The following is a 16,761-nucleotide window of genomic DNA, read 5'->3' on the forward strand; positions in this document are numbered from 1 at the left end:
CAGGGCACGGGGAAGGGGAGGTTCACACACACGTAGACGCCCACAGCGGGTACCAGACAGAGAACACCCCTGAATATACACAGCTGTACACAGGGAACCCCCAGGTCCCCAACCCAACCCTCTCCCCTGTCTTGCCGTCCCCCAGGCAGGAGGAACTGTATTGCTTTGAGAGAGCCACCCTGGGGGTTGCTCTGCCAGGCACCCTCCCCTCCCACCCACCCCCGTTTTGGCACATCTGCAAGACACACGGCAGCGAGAGTAGGCACCCTCCCTCCCAGGCTTCTGTGGCTTGGAGTGGAGGAAGGGGGTAGGAGACTTTCATCCGCCATCTTTCCCCCAGCCCTTCCCAAACCCCTACCAAACCCACTCCAGCCAGAACCCACCCCCACCCCCCAAACACACACACACAAAGCTGAGCTATCCAGGAATACAGGGGAACAAGGAGATTGTCCGGGATGGGAGCAGAGGCAGTGGGGAGAAAGGACTGGAAGCAGAGACCCCACCCTGGCGTGGGGTAAGACTGGCACACAGCTACTTTAGTGCAATTGGAGAGGGTGCCCAGAGTGAGGGATGGAGGCAGGAGGGCCAGGCTAGGCTCCCCAGGGAAAGGGCCTAGCAGGAGTGAGCGAGGGCCAAAGGTGGACCCTCTCGTCACCGCCACCCTCTGCCCTCCCAAACGCAGTGACAGTGTCCCCCTCACACCTAAGTGGGCAACAGCAGCCTCGGAGTCAGTACCTTCAAGTAATTCATGGAGCAGACCCTCCCCACCCCAGCTTCCTCCCATCTCTGGGATTTGGTCGCTTCTCTAGGGGTTGGGTCGGGAGGAGGGGGTCCCCAAGTCAGACCCTTCCCTCTCTACCTCCCTCTTCCCAGACCACTGGGCTTGGTCCTCAAAGATTCCGCACCTCGGCCCAATCTGGGTCAAGGCCGAGGAGGGCTGGAGCCGCCACGGTCAGAGGGGAAGGGGCTGCTTTGCTCCTCATCCCTCCCTCTTAAAAGGTGGGGTTCAGACTAGGTGGGCTGGGGCCCCATACTGGAGTGCCCCAGGAGGAGGGGTTCTGGGCTAGGGTCTGTAAGGCTATTTTCCTTTGCGGCAGGAAGGGGAGGTGGGGGATGAACGCTTGGTGTGGGGAGAGGTGAGAAATGGCGGAGGGAAGGAGGAAGGGGCCTCCCCCTGGGGCAGTCAGGGCATCACTCGGACGAAGTCACACTCACGTGCACAAGGTCCCGAGCACGCCTGCTCCCAGCCCCTCCTGCCTGGCCCCCACGCCCCCTCCCAGGACGCCCTCCAAGACCCCAGAGGAGGTTTTGGGGGCACACAGCTGCAGAACCGTTCGCTCTGGCCCCACGACCCCCGGCCCAGCCCCGCCTCCTCTCCCCTTCTAGGTCCAGGGAGTCGGAAGGTGCTCGGGTGGGCAGACAGGTGGAAACAGTATTGAGTTTTCCTTTGGTTACATATTGAAGGCAAAGGTGAGCTGGACTTACAGTCAAAACAGATAGGGATGAGGAAGGAAGAGGGGCCACGGCTGGGAATGGAGAGGGAGGTAGGCCCTCCTCAGCCCCTCCACCCCAAGGAACACATGTCTAGGTGGGTGGCAGTCCCTCAGTCTCACCTCTCCCACCCCCACAGCACCAAACAAAAGGAGAAGCCCCCTCCCCCAGGGGCTGCTCCCTACCCCAACCTGGGCTGTACATTCAGTGGTTCTCAGCAGTCCTATGGCTCAGGGGGCCGCGGGGTGGGGAGGTGGCCCGTCAGTCTCCGCTGGACAGTGGCAGTGACCCGGGCCTGTTGGTCCGTGCTGGGACCCACAGTTTGTGCCATTTGTCTTTCTGAAGGATAGTACACAACCCTACCAAAGCCACCGGCCAACCAGAAACATCTCCCCCAAAATCAGAAACTAAAAACTGGCTCTTTTTCATCTCACCCTCTGATTCACACATCTGTTTCCCTGTCTCCTATGTAGCCCTCGCTCTGTCTCCTTTGCTGGGACCTGGGGCTGCTCCCAGGGTCCTCACTTAAAATAGGCCTTTTCTCAAAAGTGCTTATTACTTGAAGCAAGTGCTTTAGAGCTGCAGTGGGGAGAGGGGGAGGGGGAGAGGGAGGGCGAAGGGAAGGAGATGATTCCTCCCCACCCTACCCCCTTAAGATTGGGGGGCATTCTGCCTGCTTTACTTCTCCACACCCGTTTAAGTCAAAGAGGTCTTTTTAAAAACAACAACAACAACAACTTAACATTAAAATAAATATGCAGTGGCCGTGAGAATGGTCAAAATGCTTCAAAAAAAACACTAGGGGCTGGGGAGCCCAGGGTGGGGTGTGGGATTTCCTTTGGCATAAGGAGAGGAGGCTGCTCGTCCTGCTGGCCTCCTCACAGCCACATGAGGAGGGACAGAGGACTCCCCGCGACCTGCCCCAGCACTGCTGACGGTGTGCTGAAGGCGCAGCAGGGAATGGGCAGCCACCAGAAATCTCATCTAGCAAAACGATGGGGCTCCTGACAAATAACTCAGATTCTTCCTGTCATCACCGAACATTGATAAAGGAGAACACGACTGAAACCCCAGGAGTTTTCTCTGGAGGACACGTCTCTCTGCTCCCCCTGCCCCCCGCCACCTAATTCCCAGCACCAAAATGAGAGGGAGGGGGTGGAACAGGAAGATTTTATGAGAGAGAACTGAAGTTAAGGGCAAGCTTTGCAGAACCAGCAGGACTGGAGGTGGGGGGCTGCAGCCCTTAAGAGAGGTCACATTGATTGTCGTACAGGGGAGGGCAGGGTGCGAAGGGAGGTGGGCGAGAGGGGCGTTGCAAGGCCCTTTGGCTTTGAAAACAAAAATAAAAACTAAAAGCTGCACAATCCTTCTCATCAATAATGGTCATCTGGAAGCTTTGAAATGGTTTAGGAACTGAGCGTTGGGAGGAGCAAGACACAGAGAGAGAGGGGATAAAAAAGGGACCATGACAAAAAGAATGAGGACTTGGACAAACACCCCAGGCTTCATGAAACCAGCATGAGGTATGGTTAAGGGTATCTGTTAGGGAGGGAGGAGTCCCTGGGATGCCCCTCTCCCCTCAGCCCACCCTTGGCAAGGGTGGCAAGACGTGCAGCGGACACAACTGAAAAGGGGGTAAGATCATGAATAAAGCAAGCACGGGTGGGGGAAGGAGACCGAGGGACCCCCAAGGGGGAGGCCCTGTACTGTGTAAACGAAGCCTGTCCAGTTCTCAGGGGACAATACTGATGGCAGCCAAACTGGGCGAGGATGCACTGGGGGGTGGGGGGGTAGAGGGAGCATGACCTCTATTCAAGTTCTGTGTCTTGGCCCCTGGCTGAGGTATTGAGTGTGAGGAAGGGAACACTGGGCTGAGGGAGCGGGTCCAACTGTCCAGGAGGCTTAGCTAGGAGATGGATGGACAGGGCGTCTGAAGGGACCAGGGCCAAATTCAATGCTACATTTAGAGAGAAAACTGCCCCCTCCTCACTCCAGCCCAGTTTGGCTTTTGGGGTACGACTTCCGGGAATCTTCTCAGTGCAGCCCTTAGCTCAATCCCTTCTCTCCCCGCTGCTGGGAAGGCAGGAACCAAGCCTCAGTATCTACTTGTCGCTCCCTAGATCAGAACTTCATCCTCACACCGGAGGGGAAGCCTGGGTCCCCGAGTAGCCATGGTCCCTAGTCGCCCTGCCCCTCCCTCTTTGGCTTCAGATCAGGAGTGACTGGGGGCAGTGGGTACTCTTGGACATAACAGAAGGTGGCAGCAGACGGGGGGCACAGAGGAACTGTGGGATTGGGGGGCACAGGAGGAAGAACACAGTCCCTCCCTCCACACACATGCAAACACATGCCTGAAACACAGAAGACATACTAGGGCTGTGGTTTTGAAATGGGCAGGAAATTAATTTGTTTCTTCCCCTAAAGGATAAAATGCTTACTTAAAAATTCATGACAAGCCTCAAAGTTAAGGGAGAGGAGAGCCAGAGAGGGAATGGCCACAGGCTCTGCCCTCCGGAAAGAAGTTAAAAGAAAGAAGCAAGGTTAAAGTGCGTGGTCAGGGGGCCAGGCCAGGAGGGGGAGGGAAGCAGGGCGGGGCAGGCTGTGGGGGCAGGACCAGCCCTTGATTTGCATATGAGGAGCCAGGGAGCGTGCAGGACTGGGGCCCAGGTACAGTAGTTGCTGCTTCAAGTGTTTTGCATTTGAACTTTGGGGGTGATGGGATACAGAAGTAGGGGAAAAGCTCCAGGCCCCAGTGCTAAATACCCTCCCCCCTCGTCCGCTAGCTGCCCCTGAAGGGGGAGGGGGACACCCCCAGAGTGCTCACACAGTACCAGAAATTAAGGCTTCTCACTGCTGCGGGGATGGAGGGGGGATGGAGGGGCCGGCCAAGCAGGGAGGCAGTGATGGGTATGGAAGAAGAGGTGGGGATCTGCCTGGCAGGAGCATGGAGAAGGGGACAGAGAGGAGAGTCAACGGGAAGAGTGGGGGCAGCTGGCAGCAGAAAGGGAGACCGGGGAGAGGGGATAAAAGAGAGGGGGAGCCAGGCATCGAGCGATCATTTTGGGACACTTGGCAGAAGGGGTTGCCCTGGGGGTACCAAGGGCCTGGGGTGCTCCCTGTTGGTCCCAGACCCCTGCCAGGCCAGGATAGTGTGGCAAAGGGGTGAGCAGCTGCTCCCCAGTGCTTTTTCCCCCCTCCGCCCCCAACCCAGTCGTGTTCTCCTTTAAAGTGCCCTAAATGTATAGACTTTTTCTAAATAAATAGAATAAGATATCAAGCCACCGGCAGGGGGAGGGGCACGGGAGGGGGCTACTCGGAGTAGCAGCCATCTAACCCAATGGCGCCATGCCGCTCCTGGCTGTAGGGGCAGGAGGCCCCGTGGGGCAGGGCACCGCAGCCACCCACCGTCTTGGCTGCTGCGATGCCACAGTTCTTGAGCAGGCTGAAGCTGAAAGGACTGACGGCGTCCTTGGGTGGGAAAGGCTTCATGGTGGAAAGGATCAAGGCCAGGCAGTCTGCCACATCTTTGTTGGGGGCGCAGGCCAATGCCGGGGTGTGACCTGCAGAGCAAAGGGGAGAACTGAGCCCCAGGGTCCTGTACCCCTGGCTCCCCATCCACCCGCCCCTGGGCCCTGAGCTCTCTTATCTGTGGAGGGGAGCCAAGTCAGGCAAGCACCCAGCATGGTCAGAACTCAAGGGCTATAAGGGCCCAGGGAGGCTGACAGGCAGACTGTCCCAGCGTGGGGTAAAGAACAGAGCCAGCCTGGGGGACAGGAGGCTGGGAGGCTGAGGTGTGCGGGAGGTCTTCCTGAGGAACCTGCTGGCTCCACCTAGTTCCGTCAGACTCCCCTCAGAGACTCTAGCGTATCGGTGTTGGGTCCCTGCTCTGAAGAGTTCCCTTGGGAAGAAAATCCAGTTTATTAACCAGCAAGCTTAAGAAGTCACCTCCTGAAGAACGAATGTCCCTGACCCCAAAGCCCGGAGGGGCAGGGAGCTCCAGACCCCACCCACCTTCTTCATCCACAGCCAGCACTGTGGCCCCACGACTCAGCAGGGCCTGCACCACAGAAGCTAGACCGTTCCGGGCGGCAATGTGTAGGGGCCTTGGAAGAAAGGAAGAAGGAGCATGAAGTCGGGGCAATGGCAAGCTGCCCTTCCGCCCTCAGCCAGAGTCGCAACGCTGCTGAGCGAGCACTGTGAGTTCCAGGGGGCCCCTGGAACATGGGCCGCAACTTCCTCACCCACCTCTCCTGCCCCCCGCCCCCGAGCCAAGAGCCCCCTCCCCAGGGCACTCACATCTGCAGCGCACTGTTGGTAGCATTGATAAGGCCAAGGTCTTGGGTTTCTGCCAGGATCATGAGGGCACATTTCTCGTGGCCCTGAGGGAGAGGGACAGAGAGCGAAGACTTGTGAAGTGGAAGGATGACAATAGGAGCTGAGGGGGCAGCAAGAGGACAGAAAACTATCCCACCAGTCAGACAGTCTGGACAATCCTGCCTTCCGCCGGGCCCTCTCTCCAGTCACCAGGCCCAGCCCCTTACACAGCCCCACCTGCACTGCCGGTGGTACCTTGCTACAGGCCAAGTGGAGGGCAGTGTTCTTGTTCTCATCCAGCACAGTAAGGTCTGCCTTCCCTCGATACAGCAGAAATTCTACAAGAGAAAGGAGGCAGAGGGGGCTGACGCTCCCTTCCAGAGCCGTGCCGGCCTGGCTCTGCACCCTCCTGTCTGCATACCCTTTGCACCCCATCTGCAGAGGGTGAAACATCCAAAGACATGCCTCCTGCCTCCTAAACCCCACAGGCAGGGCTGACCCGTCTGGCGAAAACCCAGGGGCGCACCTCCCTTCCACACGCGGCCCCTACACACCCACAGCAGCGGTCTGCCCATTCTCAGCCGCCGTCATGAGCGCGGTGCGGCCAGTGTGGTCAGTGGCGTTCACCTCGGCTTGATGCTGCAGCAGCATCCGGAGCCCAGAGACGTTGTCCGCGAAGGCAGCGGCGTGAAGAGGGGTCCTGTGGGGAGGGGGTCAGGGCAGAGTGAAACAGGGAAGACCCTCTCTCCTGAGCAGCAAGAGGAAGCCAGAGGCAACGGAGGTTTCTCCCCAAGCCTCCCACCACTCACCGTCCTTTGGCATCTCGGCTGTTCACAATCTTGGCACCCAGAGCTCCCAGCAGCATCTCTGTGGTGCTGTCCTGGTTATTAATTCTGGGGGAAGAGGAAGGGTCAGCAAGAGGGGCAGGGGAAATGGACCGCCTGTCCTAAGCCCAGGTCACAGACCCCTGAGTGGGGCTGCGGTATAGGAAGGGACTTACACTGCACAGTGCAAAGGAGTGAAGGGGTTTCCTTCCAGGTATGAAAACGGGCTGTGTTCAAGTAACAACTCCAGACAATCTTCATGTCCTGGGTATGAGGAAGGAAGAGTGGTGATGGAGAGAAATGACAACGAGGTCCCCTCCATCTGTCCTGTGCCATCTCTCAACACTCCATTCTCCTTCCAGATCCAGAGCAACCCAGGTCCCTCCCTCAACCCACTAGTCCCTGTCTGCCCTCCCCTACACCCCACACACACAGCTGTGCCTACAAAGGCCCCAGAGCCACACCAGTGTAGGAGGCCCAGTGCATGGGCGAGTATCCGCTGTAATCCACCCCGGTATCCAGGGGGTCTGTGGAAAGGGCAGCCTGCAGCAGGGTCCGCAGTACTGCAGTGTGGCCACAGGCTGAGGCCAGATGAATGGGCGTGCGGCCCTTGAAGTCTCGGCACAGCACGAATGCATCGTGGTCCAGCAGGGCGGCCAGGCAGTCCTCACAGCCAGTCACTGCCTGTGGGGGACATGGGGGTGTGGCTGGAACTCCCTTTCCAACGGCCAGTCACTGGGGCTGGCCCAGGAGCAGGAACCAACTCCAGGGCTCCAATCCTCGTCTTTGCAGCAATGATTCTAAGTGTTAGGGATGAGCATCTCCTTCCCTGACTCTATGCCAACTGACAATCAGGGTGGTGAGAGTTAATCCTGGCCTTCTGTAGTGGGAGACTGAGTCAGAGAATCCCGTGGGATGAGGAGGAGGCAGCTTTAGGACAGGCGATGGTGGAGAAGGACCAGGCCGTGGCATCATTATCCAACAGGACAGGGCCAGCTGGGTACCCTGGGGCAGAGTCTGGGTGGTGAGCAGGTGGCTGTATGTGATTACAGAGCAAGGTAATCAGGGAGATCAGCTGCCGATGTCAGCTACTCATCCTGGAGCAAATACAGTAAGGCCCACTGAGAGCCCGGGCACAAGATCCTGGCCCACGTGCTAGACAATCTAATGTCCTACTGTCGTGCTCCCGCGTCCAGGCCCTTCTGTGAGGGACCCTACCCAGGAGCTCACTCACCCCACGGTGGAGGGCAGTGCGGCCCCGGAGGTCAGCAGCATCAGCTGTGGATCCTTTCTCTAGCAGCAGATGTACACAGTCCACGTGGCCATTCATGATGGCCAGCATCAGTGGGGTTCTACAGAGGGGGCAAGAAAAGGGTGAGGGCCTGGCAGGGATGGGAACCCTGCACCCCACCCCTGGCCGACACTCACTGTCCATAGGCATCCATGACATCTGTGATGTCAGCTCTTTCCCCACTGTCGATCAGCAAGTGCAGGGAATCAGTGTGGCCAGAGGCAGCTAGGAGAAGAGGGGGTCTGTGTCAGGGCATGGTCGAGGCAAGAAGGCCAGGTGAAGGGTGGAGGTTATGGGAAGACCTGGGGCAGGGAGAAATCTTGGGGGATAGGAGGCTACGAATCAGAACTTGCAGTTTCCATCTTCCTCGCCCTACTCCATCCCAACCCCAGTCCCCTCAGGGTTCAGGAGGGATCTGGGGACCAGTCTTGGAGGAGGCCTGGAGTGACAAGGGGAGGGAGCAGCCCAAAGGGCGCACTCACCAGCAGCGTGCAGGGGTGTCCACTTGCGCTTGCGCTCCTTGATGAGGGCAGAGGCGCCATGGGCCGTTAGCACCTCCACGCACTCAGTGGAGCCTCGCTCAGTGGCCAGGAAGAGCGCGGTCCGGCCCTTGTGGTCCCTTACATCCAGATTCACCAGCGTCTCGGCCAGTGTCTTCAGGGCTTCACAGTGACCGTTGTAGGCCTGGAGGGGTGCAGGCAACCAATGGATACAGCTCGGGACACTGTCCCCACTCTGCTCTTGGGGCCCACAGGGAGACTCCAGGCAACAGGCCTCCCCGTGAGCTCCCTGGGCCCCTCTCCAGACCACTGCCTGCTTGCGACATCCCCACAAGAAGGCAGAAGCAAGGACAGATTCACACGTGCTTATACCTGTGTGCCAGCCTGGGGCAGGTAGGGACAAGGAAGGCAAGAGGAAAAGACCTGGGACTCACAGCTAAGTGCAAAGGGCTGACTGGAATGGTGCTCTCTACATCCTCCAGGCAGTTAAAGGACATTTCTAAGAGCTGCAATGGACAGAATAGTAGGTGCTGAGGTTCTGGTATTCCCAAGATATTACCCCTTGACCCCACCCACAGCAACCCCCAAAGCCCCTGGATCTAGAGACCACATTTGATTCAACCACCCTGTGGTTTGAGAATCCACAGATACCAAAGTAGACTGTGTGCTGTGCCCTGCCCTGCTCCTCTCCCCCAGGCCAGGTCCCACACGTACCAGTTCGAGGTTCTGTCTATTGCCATAGGCGGCTGCATAGTGCACGGCTGTGTAGCCCTGCCTGTCCCGCAGGGAGGGGTCTGCACCGTTATCCAGTAAGAATTCCAAACAGCTGGGGGACAGGAGTAGACTGTGAGGAGGGGACAGGCCCAGCCAGGGAGGGCACAGTTTGAGAGGAGCAGAGGAGAGGGCAAGGGAGCCCCTCCAGGCCTAGCTGGCCAACACCCATCCCCCACTCTTGGTAGGCTAACTCCTGCCCATTCAAGCCCAGACCCAGACCTACCACCTCCAGGTCTGCCCTGAACCACTCTTGCTTCAATGCCCTCCTCTATCCTTTGAATGCTCTCCTAGAGAACCTGGAGCACAGTTATCAGTCACCAACCTGTGATCGACACACTCTCCCCCCACCTCCAGGCATACTGACCCCTGCCTTCTCCTCCCAGCCCGCCTGAAAAGGCCTACTCATCTCATACTCGCTCCCAGAATCCTCTTCTCTGGGAGGCCTTCCCCAAACTTCCCAGTTAGGTGCCTCCTCCCCTCTATTCCCCGGCACCACTCTTATAGCTCAGTAGTAGTTGTACTAGTAGAAATATTGATACAGCATTTAACACTTACAATGTGTCAAACACTGTTCTAAGCACTTCACGTGTATTAAATCACTTAATCTTCATACTGATCCTTTGAGATAGCTATCATTCTTATCTCTACTATGGTTGAGGAAACTGAGGCACAGAGAGGTTAAGTTACTTGCCAAAGATCACATAGTTGAGCCTCTTGGATTTTAAATATCTTTTAAAAAAAATAAATAAACCCTTGGGCTTCCCTGGTGGCGCAGTGGTTGAGAGCCCGCCTGCCGATGCAGGGGACACGGGTTCGTGCCCCGGTCCGGGAAGATCCTACATGCCGCGGAGCGGCTGGGCCCGTGAGCCATGGCCGCTGAGCCTGCGCGTCCGGAGCCTGTGCTCCGCAAGGGGAGAGGCCACAGCAGTGAGAGGCCCGCGTACCACAAAAAAATAAATAATAAATTAAAAAAATAAATAAACCCTTTATTTATAACAGTCTTAGACTTACAGAAAAATTGTGAGGATAATACAGTTTCCATAAATTCCTCACCCAGTTTCCCCTATTATTAACATCTTACACTAGAATGTATACAGTACAGAAATTTGGGGTAATTCATCTTCTATCCTTACCACCCAGCACATTACTTGGTACCTATTAAGTAAATACTCAAGTAATGCTCGTGGAATAAGCAAATGAATTTGTGTTTAGCTTTTCTGATTCCCTCAAGAAGACTATCCATTCCTTGAAGGAAGGAACTATGTCTCCTACTTCTGTCTGTACCCACAGTGCTTGGTCCAGGACTAAACTCAGGGTGCAAAGCAGCAGCAGGGTGGTGGTGGGAGAATAACAGGGCCAGAGTCGACACTGCTGGGAAAGCACACCCTGGGGGTCTCCTCGGCTACTCACAAGAAGGCCTCCTTCCTGCGGGACTCCTTCAGTGGCTCGTCCTCTTCAGCATCGTGGCTGGAAGATGGGTGGGGCTCCGCCCTGGGGGAGGAGAGTGAAGAAGTCTGGGGGGCGCTCAGGGAGGAGAGTGGGGCTGAGAAGAGCAAAGCGGGCGCCTCACCTCCTGTAGGTGTCGGAGGCGGCAGCGTAATGGAGCGGAGAGCAACCTTTACAGTCAGCCTCATTGACGCCTGCCCCGGCGGTCACCAGTGTGACGGCGCACTGGTAGCTGCCATTGGCGGCTGCATAGTGCAGTGGGGTCCTGGGGAGAAGTGAAGGAGGGTGGGTAAAAGAATCGGGGGCAGATCCAAATGCAACCAGATGTGCAGCCCAAAGCTGCTTCGTAATATTCTCCTCACTTAGTCTCCAACTCCCCACCCTGCCCTCCATCACTTGTCTCTCTGATCGGATGTTCCTTATGTATATATACTCCTGCACGTTAACACACCTTCCAAATTTGTCTCTCCTCCTCAAGTCAGCTCCACTGCTCAACAGCAAATTAAGACATTCAACATTCCTAAAAGGAAGGAGGATGCAGGTTAAGGGGAGAAAGAGGGCTCAAGGAGAAGCCACAGGATTCTCCCCAGGGAGGGGCTGAAGGAGGATGGAACTGGACAGCCCTTTCTGCTGCCACTGCTCTCACTGTGATGGGGGGAGCTCTGGGCAGGAAAGAAGAAGGGGCCCAGACCCCTGCCCAGCCTCCTTCTCAAGGCCTGAGACAGAGGGAAGAAAACTCACCCTCCAGAAGCAGCAGCATGAAGACAGGTACGGCCAAGGTTGTCAGGTGTATTGATGTCAAACCCAGCTGAAAGAACATGCTCATTGCTGAGTGAGGATACAATGCTGTACAGCTGACCTGAAGGGGCAGAACAGCCACAGATCCCATCTGAGGGCTCTGAGCAGAGCCGGGAAGGGCCTCTGCTCTCCTGCCCACCTGCCCAACCCCCGAACCAGTTAGCTCATACCTGAGGAAAGAAGCTTACGACAACAGTCAGAGAATCCAAAGAGAACAGCTAAGTGCAAGGGGAACATGTCGTGGATGCCACGCCTGGGGAGAAGGGGAGGGACTCAGTCCTTGGGTCAAGGAGGGACCAGATGCAGACCTCTTTTCTGTGGCCTACCACCAGCCTAGATCTGAGGCAGCCTGGAAGTGGGGTCAGTGGTCCGGACTCACCGGGCGGTATCCGCGCCGTTGGTCATGAGGGTGCTGATGAGCAGCTCGTGTCCATAGCGAGCGGCCACGTGCAGTGGCGTGTTCCCAAATTTGTCGGCACAATCAATCTCACTGCCTGAAAGGGGGGACGCACACCCACACACTCAGACCTTTGGCTTCAGACCACTCACACTAGTTAGCTACTGTCTGAGTGCTTGTTACGTGCCAGAGGCCAGGCTAAGCCTTCTACACATGTTATCTCGTTTGTCAGCCTGAGGGGGCTGGGCAGGCAGAGCAGGGCCATTTCCACAGGTGTCTTGCTCAGAGCTTCAGGTGCCCATCCTGACTGGAAGATGGGGTGGGGGGTGGAATGAGGAAGAAAAGGTGTTTCTAGGGATGAGTTCTCTGAGGGGGGAAAAGAGATCACAAAGTCTTCCAGGTCCATACCATTCTGGATGAGGATCTGGGAGCGGGTGAAACGGCCATGGATGGCTGCCATGTGCAGAGGACTTTTCCCTTCTTTGCTCTGTGGAAACATGGCATTTTTTTTTTTTCCTAGTGCAAAGCATGGAGAGTGCCCTGTTCCCCCTTCCAAAGGACACGTCTCTGAGGACGGGGTGATCATATGGACATCTCAGCCCACATTTTCCTGGGCCCCTGGGAAGGACTGATCAACCCAGGACGCAAGCGGACCATTCCCCATAGAGTTATCCAGAACAAAAGATATGGTCAGCACCCCCAGAGCCAGGCCCCTCTCCCCACTGGTCTCAGACTCATCCCTTCAGGCACCTGGTAGTTGACATCAGCCCCGTTATTGACCAACAGCTCCAAGCAGAGCGCGCCATTGGTGGAGACCGCAGCCACATGCAGTGGTGTAAAGCCCTTGTCATTTGGCTGGTTGACATTGGCTCCTGCGTTCACCAGCTCGATAGCCACAGCATCCTGGCCCAGGTAGCAGGCGATGTGCAAAGCTGTGTTTCCAAAAGCGTTGGGCTCATCAATCTGGATTTCCAGGGGTGAGGGTAAGGGGATAAGGGAGATATCAGTTTAAACAAAGTGGAAGCCAGCACAGATAGCCTAGAGAATCCCAGAAATCCAACGACTGCCTCAGACCCCTCAGGTTCCAGACCCTAAGACTGGGGGCACTACTGCTTAAGACAAGCATTGCTCAGATCCTCTCACCACATCTTCCCGACCTCCCCAAACCACACCAGCAATCCCAGCGCCTTCCTATCTCCCTAACAGACTCCGACCTCCAGCTCCCTGCCCTTACCCCCAGCCCCACTCCGTGCTCAGCACCCTGACCTCAGCCCCCATCCGTAGCAAGTACTTCACCACTTCAATCTGGCCACTGGCAGCAGCTGTATGGAGCAGCCCATAGCCCTTGCGGTCCTTGCAGCCAAGGTCTGCTCCCCGTGCCACCAGCAGTTTCAGGACCTCCAAATGCCCTGGGAAAAGACAGTACGCTCTCAAGGAGGTGGAAGGTGAACTCTAGGGCCCTGAGCACTCCATCCCTGCCCTAGGAATCCCAAATCCTGCTCTCCCCGTGATTCTCTTCTCACCTAGAAAAGCCGCCCAGTGCAGAGGCTGCCGCTCCTTTTTGTCACAGACATTCAGGCTGGCTCCCTTACTGAGGAGCAGGTTCACCGTCTGTTTCAGGACATGAAAGACACCTGTTTAGAGCCAGGTTCATGCCTTCAACATACCTAATTAGGGGCAGAGCCCTTAGCACCTGAAAAGGCTGAGGCAGCCTAATGTCTCTGTTTTTGGGCAGAACAATCTGGAGAACTAGAGGGAACAGAGAAAGCAGGCACTAAGGAGATCCCAGGTAGATTTGGAAGTCTGAGGTAAACTTAAGGGAGTCTCTTCAGGTAATTCGGTGGTTTTTAAACTCTTTTGAAGTCTTCTAAATGTGCTGAAAGACACGGACTCTCACTTCAGAAAAAACCACGTATGCAAACATTCTCCATGCAACTTCAGAGACTTTACCACCCTCCTGAGGTCCAAGTCAAGAATTTCCATCCAACCCAACCATTCATTTGGTGCTTGAGCCCAAGTGTTTATATAATCATCTGGGCTGCTGCTCCCCAGGCCTAATGGCCCGGAGGCAGGGGAAGGTGAGCCGGAAGGGAAGGAAGAAGGCACGAGGCTGGGCGTGGACGGGAGCGGTCCTCACCTCCAGATGCCCACTATGCACTGCGTGGTGCAGGGCACTGCGCCCGCTCCTGTCAGCCACGTTGAGGCTGCTCAATAATGGTGCCAGAGCCTCCGCACACTTGGTGGCCCGGTTGGCAGCGGCCACATGCAATGGTGTCTGCCACAGCTTGTCCCGGGCGTTCACATCTGCTGAATGTGCCAGCAGCAATCCCAGCACCTTCTGTTGAGGGGCAGGCGATAGGAGAGAAGATAGAGGGGGAGCAGGAGGTGAACCAACAGGAGGAGGGGCGAACAGGTCAGCACAGCACATGTGACCCCATCTCCCCACTCCCCCGGCAGAGAGTCTCTCCTCATTTTTTCCAACATACCTAGCCTTTCAATACCTATTTTCCATCTTCTGGAACTTCTTAGAGCTTAAAATCTTCCCCCCCTTGCTGAGGAAAACGTGGATCTCCTCCTCAAGCCACCTGATATTGTTCATAACCCAAACCCTGAAAATCTTCACCCATATATACAGCCACTACCAAGCAAATCCACACATGTAGAGGATCCCAATCCCCTACCACTTTTAGGAAAGATAAATGTTCCCGCTACATTAATCCCCAGATACCCCCCTTCAGCCCTTCCATATGCATCAGAATCATTTCCATTACCTAGGTAAGCAAACAGATACTAGCTCCTCTCCAAAACCCAGGCTAAAATACCCCTCCTATTCACCACCCACCCCATTCCCATTGGCCTCAGTCCCTCCCCCTGGTGGCTGGAGCCAGGGAAGTGACTACCAAGCCAAGAAGGTCATCTCTTCCCACTCTTCAGGGTTGAGGGACCCAACTGATGGGGCATGTTTGAGCCTCGTGGTGTCAACTTTCATGCTGCTTGAGGGGCAGGGATGCAACAAATCACCACCCCCATCCCTCCATCACAAGGAAAGAAATCTCAGTGCCCAGAGGGGGATCAGACTCCATGGTGGCCCCCCAGGGAGGGATGAGTCACTAAGGCCTGGCAGCAGGGCCCCCTGCAGTCTGCCAGCCCAGTGTTAAGCTCTCCCCTGACGTCACATCAGCTAGCAACACTCAGCCCCCCCTTACCAGCCAGTTCTAGGGGTAGGAGGGAGGGGCCAAGGTCTGGTCTCCTCTGGACCTGGGGATAGACCAACTTGTAGGGCAGAGGACTAAGGCTCTCCAACCCTTATCTTCCAACCTTTAACCAAGTCATCCTCTTTGGAAGGGAGAAAAGAGGTGGGAGGCCAGTACCTCATTTCGGGAGGCAGCAGCACGATGAAGAGGGGTCAGCCACAGTGTGTCCTTAGCATTGACGTTAGCACCTGTGGGGATATAATATGCTCTTTTGGTGGGAGGTGGAGAGCAGGTGGGGAAGAAAGCCAGTAATCAGGCCAGAGAATCTGGATGGAGACGGAAGCTTGCCTGGACCAAGCACCAGAGGACAATCCTTGGATACGACAAAAAGGCTCCTCCCTCAGGTCCCCTCCCTAGCTGCCACACCTTCTAGCTCCCTACTTTCACCTGACATCAGTAGCAACTGGAGGATGGGGACATCGCCTACGTAGGCAGCAGCATGAAGTGGGGTTCGCCTCTCTTGGTCCTAGGAAGGCAGAGAAGAGGAGCAGCTGTAGGGGTGAACGATCCAGGACCCAAGCCCAATTCTTCATGCTCCAGGCCTTTCCCCACAACCTCTTCCCACAGGTTCTGCAGCCTCCTAAACCCCAGTCCTAGGTCAAAGCAAGCACCGAGGGAGGGTGGAGTCAGGGGGTGGGCGCCACGGCCCGCGAAGCAGTCTCCTTCTGCCAGGAGGGGTGGAGGCGCTGCAGACACGGATGGTTCAGAAGAGAACACCGTTTCTGGGCATCCTCAGCCCTACTGGTCTCTGCTCTAAGCCTGACCTGCTCTCCATCCCCAAATGTAGAGCAGTTGCCCATCCCAGGGTGGAAAGAGCTGCGGCCTCACCCGAGCCGAGGAAACACGGAGCCGCCCCATTGGTGGGGAGGGGTCCTGCACACCAGGGCCCAGATTACCGGCTCGCCATCCTCCCTGATCTCAACTCACCAGCACATTGATGTTCTCCTTCTGCGAGAGGAGGGAACGCACTTCCTCCACATCTCGGCTAAAGATGGCCTGGACCAGGGGCGGCTGCAGGGAGAACCGGTTTTCAGGGAGCGGGCCGGAGCGGAACCGGGGAGTGGGGTGGGGGACACCGGGTTTGGGCGGGGGGCGACGCTGGAGGGACTCTGCTCTGGGGTCCTGGCCGCAGGAGGCTTCCGCGGTGTCCCCGCCGGTCACCAGGCCCCCAAGGACACCGGCTTGGTTGAGGGGAGCGCGGCGTGGGGCGGGGCGGGAGCCCCGGGCTCGGGCCCAGCCTAGGCCGCACATCCCTGGGCTCGCGTGGCGGCGGCGTCGGGCCCTGGAAGGAGGAAGCGAGCAAGGGCAGGAGGGCTGACCTGGTCCGTGATGCTGAGGATCCCCATGGCCCGGCCCGGGCTCCGTCCGCATCGAGCTCCCGGCGGCGGCGGCAGCGGCTCCACCGGGGACACGGGGCGGCCCAGGCGGCGGCTGCGGCGGCGGCTGCGGGGAGAGCGCAGCCCCGCCTACCAGGGGGCGGGAGCGGGAGCCCGCAGCGCTCCCTGGCGGCCCTTCTGGGCCCGGCCGCAGGGCGCTTGCCGCGCAGGCTGCCCCAGGCCGCGGCGCCCTCCGCCCCGCCCTGGCGGTCCCATAGGCTCGGGTGACCCCAACCTCGGCCGCTGGTTACCCGGCTCCCCAGGCCAGCGGCGCCGTGCTCTCCGCTCCAGTCTGG

The 16,761-nt window shown here is 57.3% G+C and overlaps 1 protein-coding gene across 3 annotated transcripts in view; it reads right to left on the bottom strand.

Moving 5' to 3' along the window:
• ANKRD52 (ankyrin repeat domain 52) overlaps window positions 1-16,557 on the bottom strand; it is a 17,114-nt gene extending 557 nt beyond the window's left edge. Inside the window, exons 1-28 of one of the 3 annotated variants that reach the window (XM_067696963.1) lie at window positions 16,409-16,557; window positions 16,017-16,100; window positions 15,477-15,555; window positions 15,207-15,277; window positions 13,973-14,173; window positions 13,359-13,446; window positions 13,102-13,244; window positions 12,586-12,798; window positions 12,244-12,322; window positions 11,818-11,932; window positions 11,609-11,691; window positions 11,382-11,499; window positions 11,092-11,160; window positions 10,765-10,905; window positions 10,605-10,685; window positions 9,135-9,246; window positions 8,855-8,926; window positions 8,403-8,604; window positions 8,058-8,145; window positions 7,864-7,981; window positions 7,094-7,313; window positions 6,806-6,893; window positions 6,615-6,698; window positions 6,360-6,505; window positions 6,061-6,143; window positions 5,788-5,870; window positions 5,503-5,594; window positions 4,897-5,051 (exon numbers count right to left, since the gene is read on the bottom strand). In XM_067696963.1, the coding sequence (XP_067553064.1) occupies window positions 4,897-5,051; window positions 5,503-5,594; window positions 5,788-5,870; window positions 6,061-6,143; window positions 6,360-6,505; window positions 6,615-6,698; window positions 6,806-6,893; window positions 7,094-7,313; window positions 7,864-7,981; window positions 8,058-8,145; window positions 8,403-8,604; window positions 8,855-8,926; window positions 9,135-9,246; window positions 10,605-10,685; window positions 10,765-10,905; window positions 11,092-11,160; window positions 11,382-11,499; window positions 11,609-11,691; window positions 11,818-11,932; window positions 12,244-12,322; window positions 12,586-12,798; window positions 13,102-13,244; window positions 13,359-13,446; window positions 13,973-14,173; window positions 15,207-15,277; window positions 15,477-15,555; window positions 16,017-16,100; window positions 16,409-16,435 (3,135 nt within the window). In that variant the 5' untranslated portion in view covers window positions 16,436-16,557. Of the gene's footprint in view, window positions 1-4,896; window positions 5,052-5,502; window positions 5,595-5,787; window positions 5,871-6,060; window positions 6,144-6,359; window positions 6,506-6,614; window positions 6,699-6,805; window positions 6,894-7,093; window positions 7,314-7,863; window positions 7,982-8,057; window positions 8,146-8,402; window positions 8,605-8,854; window positions 8,927-9,134; window positions 9,247-10,604; window positions 10,686-10,764; window positions 10,906-11,091; window positions 11,161-11,381; window positions 11,500-11,608; window positions 11,692-11,817; window positions 11,933-12,243; window positions 12,323-12,585; window positions 12,799-13,101; window positions 13,245-13,358; window positions 13,447-13,972; window positions 14,174-15,206; window positions 15,278-15,476; window positions 15,556-16,016; window positions 16,101-16,408 lie in introns of those variants that run through there. The other 2 variants (XM_067696964.1, XR_010932453.1) reach the window with 2 other exon arrangements.
• Window positions 16,558-16,761: the final 204 nt, after the last annotated feature.

This window comes from Pseudorca crassidens, chromosome 11, assembly GCF_039906515.1.
Source record: "Pseudorca crassidens isolate mPseCra1 chromosome 11, mPseCra1.hap1, whole genome shotgun sequence".
NCBI classification, from domain to species: Eukaryota; Metazoa; Chordata; class Mammalia; order Artiodactyla; family Delphinidae; genus Pseudorca; species Pseudorca crassidens.